Source organism: Sinocyclocheilus anshuiensis, unplaced genomic scaffold (genome assembly GCF_001515605.1).
Source record: "Sinocyclocheilus anshuiensis isolate Anshui unplaced genomic scaffold, SAMN03320099.WGS_v1.1 scaffold88, whole genome shotgun sequence".
NCBI lineage: Eukaryota > Metazoa > Chordata > Actinopteri > Cypriniformes > Cyprinidae > Sinocyclocheilus > Sinocyclocheilus anshuiensis.
This window is the reverse complement of record NW_015555728.1, coordinates 1,876,278-1,885,607: the sequence shown is the minus strand read 5'-3', so window position 1 is coordinate 1,885,607 and position 9,330 is coordinate 1,876,278. Positions and strand designations below refer to the sequence as shown.

The 9,330-nt window shown below is 38.3% G+C and overlaps 1 protein-coding gene across 3 annotated transcripts; it reads left to right on the top strand.

Moving 5' to 3' along the window:
* Positions 1-839: 839 nt before the first annotated feature.
* Positions 840-8,797, top strand: LOC107672761 (G protein pathway suppressor 2-like). Of its 3 annotated transcripts, XM_016466103.1 has the most exons (13): positions 918-1,046; positions 1,379-1,449; positions 1,796-1,913; positions 2,047-2,156; positions 2,269-2,381; positions 4,693-4,772; positions 4,899-4,978; positions 5,147-5,321; positions 5,487-5,570; positions 7,427-7,503; positions 7,623-7,718; positions 7,862-7,945; positions 8,084-8,797. In XM_016466103.1, exons 2-13 carry the CDS (start codon positions 1,447-1,449, stop codon positions 8,174-8,176), a joined length of 1,113 nt encoding a protein of 370 aa, XP_016321589.1. In that variant the 5' UTR covers positions 918-1,046; positions 1,379-1,446; the 3' UTR covers positions 8,177-8,797. The 3 variants fall into 3 exon arrangements, with proteins under 3 accessions (XP_016321592.1, XP_016321589.1, XP_016321590.1); XM_016466106.1 differs by lacking the exons at positions 918-1,046; positions 1,379-1,449 and adding an exon at positions 840-906; XM_016466104.1 differs by lacking the exon at positions 1,379-1,449.
* The last annotated feature ends 533 nt before the right edge of the window (positions 8,798-9,330 follow it).

Here is a 9,330-nt window from a genome sequence, read left to right as displayed (position 1 = left end):
GCAAATACTTAAACTAATAACAAAACAGTAGCTGATTCAGAAGCGCCAGATTGTCATAGCAAAGTCAGAATTACCTCCTCTCCTAGGTTCACGAAACGGTCGTCCATAAAATGCATTGCTGTTCTGTTCTAAGTGATCTTAAAGATTCCTAAATGCATCTACTTTCGGAAGGCCAAATAAAGTGCTTTTGCTTTCGCCTAGAAACACACAGCTTCTCCCTGACATGGCTGCTTCAACACTAACTGCGGTTACTGAAACCACGCCTTCTTTCTTTGCGTGCACATTTGGGCCGCATTATGCAAATATTTCCACATAGCGACGTAGATATGTGGGGATGTGTTAGAACAAGCCGTTTTAGGGGGGCGTGGCAGAGTCTTAACTTTGATAAAGAATATCTCTTTGGTTTTGAGAATTTAGTCTTTGCAACTTTACAGATCTTCTTTATGCACCAAGAGCTTGTAACACTCCAAAGAGAAAGGAAAACTTGAAATCGCATCATATGACCCCTTTAAAGCTTTTTTGTTCTGAGACAGCTGGATCGATAAAAGGTATTGCTCAAATTATTTTATAAAAACAAGAAAGAGAGGTCTGGAGTTTGAATATTTGCATCTATGGATGTGAAATTTTGCAAGAAGTAAAATCAGATTCACTACATACAACTGTTTCCTTTTAGATTGTTCATACTCAATAAAACAGAATACATTCATTATAAATGTTACTCCTAATGAAACTTAAAACATATTGCCAGAATTAATTTGTAAATAGACAGTTCCAAAAGAGATGAACAACAGTTTCAACAGAGTCATCACAAAAAGAGCAACTGGAGGAAATATCACTTTTGAATTTTTTCATGGGCTCAGTCACTGGGCTGACGAAACACGCTCACTGACACGTGCCGTCATCAAGTTACGCCCACAGCGGAAGTGCGCCATACTGGGTTTCCTGTCGTTTTCATTTTGGTTAATTACTGATACGCTTGTTAATTTTTCTTTAAAGAAAGCCTTCAGACAAGCTCAGCATTCTTTTAATCTCAGAAACGGACAAAAGTGCGTTACATGAAGATTCCATGAATGTCACTGCAAGAGTTTTATTTAGTTCGCTGATTTTGCAAGCTAGCTGACTAAGCTGTCACTTGAGCCGTTAGCCTGCTAGCCTAATGGTCGGGTGTTAATGCAACTTACTGCAGATAGAAAATACTGAAATCACTTTGGCTTATTAAATCATGCGTATGAAAGATGATTTTTATTGGACAGATTAACTGAATCGACTGTCGAAACATTCCGGTTACTGCAAGCATAGCCAGCTAGCTTGTGAAGTCCTCATAGAGCTAACCCAGTGCAGGGAGTTTGCTCATTTACTGCCTTGTATTGCTTCTCAGATTGCCACATCTCTTTCTCCTAAATTATATTTTGCTCTAACTCGTAGTCTTTGGTTTTTAGAGTTGATATGGTAAGTTGGTTTAAACAACGTTAGCAAGGCTTGTCAACTTTTTGACTGCAGCTTTAGTTTGTGTTTGTGATGTGTCATTCTGAATCTGTCAAATGTCTAAATTGTGCTGTACAGCAATACTAAGAATTTTATTGGTTCCGTTATGTTTTTAACGTTGTCATTTAACAAGGTTAAATAATTTCTAGACTATCAGTTCTTGAACTGTTTCTCACCCTGACTATTCTAACGTTAGTTGTGGTAAAAGGCCACTAGAATCTGAATTCAATCTTAGTGGACTCATTAGTGACTAAAAATGAAGATGCTGATTTTTATGTTGTAACATATTTTCCTCATATCTCGACTCCAGCTGGCACCACCAATTCCTACCATCATGCCGGCTCTTCTGGAGAGGCCCAAACTGTCTAATGCCATGGCACGTGCCTTGCATAAGCACATTATGAGAGAGAGGGAGCGGAAGAGGCAAGGTGAGTCCAGGAATCCGCTGTATATTATTTTTACTACAGGAAATAAAATAATTTCCATGTTCATGTTGCTCTCCGGTGCTGATGATTGTTGATCATGTGCACTTTGTGATCAGTTATCAATTGTTTTTCTCAGAGGAGGAAGAGGTTGACAAAATGATGGAGCAGAAACTAAAAGAAGAGGAAGAGAGGAAGAGGAAGAAAGAGATGGAAGAGAGAATGTCCTTAGAGGAAACAAAAGAGCAGGTGCATCTGTGTAATTGCTGCATTCTAATAGTTGGATTATTTACAAGTGATGTAGGAATTATGTCTCAGGACTCCTGACCAGCCCTTTATTTCTTTCTTTCTCTCTCATTAGATTATGAAGATGGGAGTGAAGCTGCAGGGTCTTCAAGAGGAGAAGCACCAGCTTTTTCTGCAGCTGAAGAAAGTCCTACATGAGGAGGAGAAAAGACGTCGGAAAGAACAGAGGTATGGAAAAGAGATCTGGCAAAGCCTGATGTCAAATGGAAAAATTAGGTCTCCACACCATAAATAGTATATCCATCCCCAGACACCACATGCTAGATATAAGTTCTTCACAGTTCTATGGAGATATATCTTACTACCCAATGAACCGTTCATTAAATAGATTTTATAACTCTTACCAGGCCTGTACTGTTCTTAATTTAGCTTTATTAAATCTAGCTAAAGAGCATTCCATATTAACTGTATGTTGCTTATTCAATAACCACAGTCTTGAGATGTCTGCCTTAGTGTCCCACCAAAGTGCAGTTATTGTTTTCTTTGCAGCGTCAAAACCTGCTCTTTTGACAAACCCAGTGTTTTGTCTGATACTCAAAACTGTATTAACAGTCTTCTACCAGCCAAGAGGCTGAATAAGGGTGCTTTCACACTAACACTTTTAATGCGCACCCGAGTTCATTTGACATCAGAGTTCGGTTCGTTTGGATGACGTGAACGCCGCCGTTTTCCTAAAATGGGTGGTCTGGGGTGCAGTTCATGCGAACTCCGGTACGGTTGGCTTCTGATGTGAATGCATTGTACTAAATCACGGAGGTGAACTGCTATTAATGACGTATGAGTTGGTCAAATGGTGTATTTATGCGTTTACTCACTCTTTTTCTTGAAAAGTATGACTGACGCACTGCAGCAGAAAGTATTTAGATCTAATTTCTGCTCGCAGAAATTGACTCCCGCTTTCTTTTGAACCTTTGCATTACAGTCATGTCAAATAGACACATGTGCCGATCTATGTGGGTGCTTTGGAAAGGAATCAGAATTTTCTCAGTGACTCAAATGTACCGTGGTTCAGAACCAAAAAATACAGTATGAACACAAACCAGCGGTGGCAGTGGGAGGGGGGGATCAACCAAACACAGGTTCGGACCAGGCAATCGAACCAAGCGTGAAAGCATCCTAAGAAAGCCAGAGAAGAGGAAACAAAGTTATGATGATAAAAAATGAGTTTATTGACTCATCTTAGTTGTGTATGTGCGTAGACTTTGTATGACCAACTCTAATCCAACTAGTGTTATTATACCACAAATGATAGCAATGGAAAATTACTGCTTCACAACATTGTCTTGTGGTGTTAAAAACTTTAAAATAGAGAGACTTATCTTATCTCTCACTCGAGAAGACAAATATCCCTGCAAACCACACAATCATTAGACTAAACAATGGAAAAATAACATAAAATGTAATAATAATTTGATCAATGAATGAATCAAAGAAATTAGTACATAAATGTTTAAAATTATTATTATAAATGATTATAAATTAATGAATAAATTTATATAAAATAAATAAACGTGTATGATTGCTCTCTTAAAGCAACACACAGACACACAGGTTGCAACAAAGAATCCTTAAATCCTTCACACATGACTTTAATTTAAAAAAATGTGCATACATATATATATATATATATATACACACACACACACACACACACATCACACCACTATTCAAAGGTTCGGGGTCAGTAAGTTTTTTTACTTTAAAGGGTCATGAAACCCCAGACTACTTTTTCTGAGATTTTAGCAGAGGTGTTTGTGTTGCTCATCATAGAAGAGAATGTTAGCATCCGATAATTTTAACTGTTGGAGAAAACTGGTTAATTTTAAGCTTTTTTTGCGCTATTTTCATCTTCCGGGTTTAAAATCTACATCGTGTTAATGACGTGGCAATGAACTATAGTTCATCGATGACGTGTTGGTGTCTATTAAATTATTCATGAGACTGCGTGTTCTTATCCAATGAGAAGACGCTTCACTTAATTATTCCCAACAGCATGTGTTGATATGCTATGACAGATGTTTCAGACTGTGAGATGACATCGCGCACATTAACTGAGAGAAACGTTCATGGATCGAAGAAGAGTGTTTGTTTTTGCTTCGTAATTTGAGTTCGGCACAAACGCGATTCATTCACTTGGTGAGCATAACCGTTTTTACAGCTCTGACACAACCCGTCAAAAGGCTTATATAAACGCCAGAGAATAAGCCCTAAAAGTTCTCAGAGGTGCAACAACGCGTTCATATATATGTTTTCGATGCAGAGTGCAAATGGCTGTGCCTTTATTTATATTTTTAACTCGATGGGAGCGAAATGAAACTTTCTGAACGTGAAGCTGTGTGTGTTGTCCGTCTCCCCTCTTCCCTCTCCTCTCCTCCGCTCCGCACCACGCCCACTTTTTTAGCATTTATTATCCAAAGCTGTCAGATTTTTGAAAATTACATGTTTGCTAATCAGTTTATTATGTTTAATATGTTTACAGTGACATGACAACTCTGACTTCGGCAACATACCAGCCAAACATGTCCATCCACAGTGGACCGCACCTTCTCAGCATGCAAGGTGACCACTATTTGACATCTTCAGTAATCTGTCAAAGAAGTATAAAGCTGTAACTGTCATTTAGACTCTACTAGAATTGCCCTTCAATAATGACTTCATTTTGCATCACCACTTGTTTTCACACAGCGGGTCAGGTTAGTCATGGGCGTTCAGGTGCTCTTCTTGGGGAACGGAGTAAACAGCTCTTCCAGTCGCCAGTCATTTCTGTGAGTGTGATATTTTAATGTAAATCAATTTGTTTGTACCTGAAACAAACAAAACCAATTTTTTTTAATAAGGAGGGACACCCAGTTCAGCTACCACTCACAGATTTGATTTTTTTGGTGTGTGTGCTTGATCATTAAAAAATGATTGGTTGCTTGCCACCTTCTCAGACACGTCATTTCCAGTCTCAGCCAGGATTCAGTGCAGGTGGAACCGAGCATGGCCAGTACTCTGGAGCCCAGGCGAGTCATAGCCCGTATGGAGTCAGCCAGCCGCAGCATACATCACCTTTTGCCTCCAGTCAGCCGGTGCCAGCCAATTATGCCAGTGGTTCACAACTTAGAGGTACCTTGTTTGTATTTTCCCTCAGTTCTTATGATTAGATGTGGATGTGTGTTATTATTCGCTTGTAAGACTCAAAAGGTTCTTACGTTCATTTTCTTGTTGTGTTCTTGAACAGGGTGTACATTTGTGATGTGTTGTTGTGATGTTCTGTTTTTCTGTTTCCAGGTGCATCAGCATTCCAGGCCATGCAGTACTTGCCCCATCAGCAGCAGGGTTATGCGGTCCACAGTCACTTCACCTCTCAGCCAGGTGTGTGTAACGTGTCTGTGTCAGTAGTAACCCGTGACTCTTGAACCTAGGCCCTCTCCCCTACCCTCGTCGGGGAAAAAACTAACTACCAGCCTAGCTTACGGTGTCTTCTTCTAAAAGTCATCTTTGACAATTCCACCTTTGAAACAAGAGGCTAATCCAGCCTTAATCAGGTCACAAACTGGACGCACCGCACCACGTTTTTAAAATTCGAACACATTGTTTTGTATGAGTGTACGCACACCAGTAGTGCCACCGGCGACTCAGCTGCGACTCTGGGTGCTGTTCAAAATCCTGCCGCACCACAGAGCACCACTCACATGTTTTCCATTAAATTGCATTATATTTGTCCCAAATTATTGTTAATGTACATAATGACTTCATCCTTTCAGCGAAACGTCTGTCTTTCTTTGGCTCTTAAAAAGTCTGTGCTTCATGTAGACTGCAATGGATCGCACTTCCATTAAATTCTTTTACACTATGATTTGTGTTATATTAAAATAACAAAACATGTTTGTTGAGATTATTGGATGGCTGGTGCGCTACAAATAAAAATAGACTTGAAAACGTTCAAAATAATTTCCCAGCATTTTTAGGCTACCGTCAATAAAAGCGCTTGTGAATAGTCATGTAATGTTATTTACCTCAGAGAAGACAACAATAAAGGAGTGTTGAAGCCTACATTAACCTATAACGTTTGGGGGGGCCCGTACAAATGTTTTTGCTTATGGGCCCGGGGCTGACTTGCTACGCCACTGATATCATAGCTGGACCACCAATCACAGAACCGCAAACTCTAGGCGGAAACATTCTAATGAGAAAATGGGCATCGTTCATGTAACACATTCACTGAATAGGCAGATTTGGAGAGTTTATTTCCACAGAAATTGTATTTATTTTATTTAGATGGTGATACTTAAAAATAGAAATGATTATTAAAAATAATATTTAAAAATTGTCATTTAAAAAAATATATTTAAAAATGGTAAATATTGCTTTTACAATAGTTTAGGCTCTCTCTGAGGGCCTTAGAGGACCCTGACGGTTCCCCTCTGGTCTGTGTTTGGATGAGTTCATGTTGCATACTTTTATCATGAAGTAGTATATTTAATTAAATATGTGTGGCGATAAATGGCCAATGTTTTTTTTTTTTTTTTTAAACCAGTCGCACCTAAGGGGCAATTTTATTTAGGATGCTACCTTGGAACAAATTCAAAAGTTTGGGATCGGTTTGGTTTTAATATTTTAAAAGAAGTCTCTTACACTCACCAAGGCTGCATTTATTTGATCAGAAATACAGTAAAAACAGTAATATTTCTAAAATAAAAAAACTGTTTTCTATTTGAATATATTTTAAAATGTCATTTATTCCTGACACCAAAGCTGAATTTTCAGCAGTCAATACTCCAGTCATAAGTGTCACATGATCCTTCAGAAATCATTGTAATACTCTGATTTGGTGCTCAAGAAACATTAATGCTATGCTAATTGCTAAATAAACATTAAGCGTTAATATTTTTGTGGAAACCGTGATATTTTTTTTTTTCAGGATTCGTTGCTGAATAAGAAGTCAAAAGAACATTTATTTGTAATAGAAAACTTTTGTAACATTATACATGTTTTTGCTGTCACTTTTAATTAATAAAATGCATCCTTGCTGAATAGAAGTATTAATTTCCTTAAAAAAAAAAAAAATCTCACTGAACCCAATAATTTGAACTGTAGTGTATGTAGACAGTAGACAGCAAGGCAGCTCAGTAAGGTTTTTAACCGGGCCTGTCCCCCATAAATGTTTTCTCCGTCGTCTTTTTGGCAGACACCTTCACAATCCTTCTGTATTACTACTTTCATTCCAGGTTATATCCCCAGCGCTGGGATTCCCCTGCAGAAACAGTTGGAACATGCTAACCAGCAGTCCGGCTTCACAGACTCAGTAAGTAGGGCTGGTCAGGATGTAAACTCTGATAAACTGGGACCAAAGGATGGACAGCTGAGTGCAGAGTGTCACTGAATCCCTATGTCTGTAAACATTACTCATATTTGTGATTTCAGAGTTCATTGAGGCCCATGCATCCACAGGCTCTGCATGTCAGTGGTGCAGGTTTGCTGCCTACTGCTTCTATTGCTGTCCAGATCCCTCCTGGCAAGGTCAGAGCCAAGCCAATTAATGAAATCTATATTAACTTAGTCTTCCTGCTGCATTATTTGCAATTAATTGATTTTTAGCCTTAAAAAGTAGGATTACTTGTTATGTTTTGGGCATAGATGTCTTGCTTTTTTTCTTTGGACAGTCTGGCTTACCATATGCACATCCACCAAGGCCAGCTTCCCCAGGCGCATTCACGCATGGAACGCCCTCACAACAAGCACATGCGGTGAGTTCTGTCCAAACCAAGAATACCGTTTTATTTATAGCATGTATGTACATTTCCTTATGAAATAAATGCAGTATCTGATCAAGATCTGTATAAGGAAAGTGACATTCATTTTTTTTTTCTCCTTTTGTTTTACAGGCTACATTTCAAAACTCTTCTCAACCAACCCCTCGCCACACCTACCTTTCTCACAGCCAGTCAGGGCAGAGGTTTTACCACCATGGCAAATAGCTATTCATTTCAGTCTCATGCAGAATGTTAGGGTGTGAAGATAAGATTCACCACTAACACTTTGGAGCCTTTTGGATTAAAGCTACATAGCACACAACGCTTGGCATCATAGTGTTACGATGTGACTGTATTACTGTCACACGCAAGTCATTTTCTGTGTCATTCTTCAGCTGTTAGACCTCCCTTTGCAACAGGGTATGCCATTTATTTCATTATTACAGTGGGATGTGTCTGAAAGTTTTTTTTTTATGCATTTGAAGACATCGACAACAGCTGTGCCAACATTATAATACCACTATATGTCACAACTAAAATTAAATCTTTTAATTCTTTTAAAATTAAAACTAACTAACAATATAGGAACAGACTAGAAGATTGTATTTCCATGTTCTGTAACAGACCTCCCACTCAGTGCTGTCTATAACTTGTATTAACATTGATGAATGCACCTTTTCCCTAATTCAAAGAACAGGAAAATAATATTTTCATAAGATTTTAAATTGCAAATGTGATGTTTTTAGCCAACCAACTGAATTTCACAAAACTGCACTTAAAAATATGAATATTATTAATAATCTGTTTAAAAGAGCTTGTTAAAATCCTAAATAAATAGCTGTGTAGAAAAAATCTTTTGACTTGTCATCTTTTTATTTATATTTTTCTTTGGTCTGTATTATTAAGTTGGCTTGAAAAATACCAAATTTTCTGAAAAAAATCTGAGACCAAATTTTAAAATGTATCTCCTCCTAGCCTTTTAAAGCTACAACCACCAAACTCGGGTCAGACTTTCAGACTGGTCTGACTCGGGTTGCTATATCTTTTCTAACTGATCCGGCTTATGGTTTTCGTAAACCAGACTATCAAACCCACCTAAAATCCCATAGACTTTCATTGAGGGGGTGAAAACTTTTATACAGTAAGACTTGTGGTGTATTTAAGCTGTCTATTGCTATAGCAAAGCCTAACAATTCCCTACTGAAAAAACTGCTCAAACCAGCCTAAGCTGATTGACTGCTTTGGCTGGTCTCCCAAGCTGGTTTTAAAGTGGTTTTGGCCACTTTTTTTAGCAGGTCAGGCTGGTCTTTAACAGGTTTTTAGCCGTTTTTTCACAGAATCAACTGGTTTTAGCTGGATTAGCATAGAAACATGTTAAC

Excerpts from the sequence above, each read along its gene's own strand:
- LOC107672761 (XM_016466103.1), top strand. Across the intron at positions 2,382-4,692 it reads AGACGTCGGAAAGAACAGAG|TGACATGACAACTCTGACTT; the intron begins GTATGGAAAAGA and ends ATATGTTTACAG. Across the intron at positions 4,979-5,146 it reads TCCAGTCGCCAGTCATTTCT|ACACGTCATTTCCAGTCTCA; the intron begins GTGAGTGTGATA and ends CCACCTTCTCAG.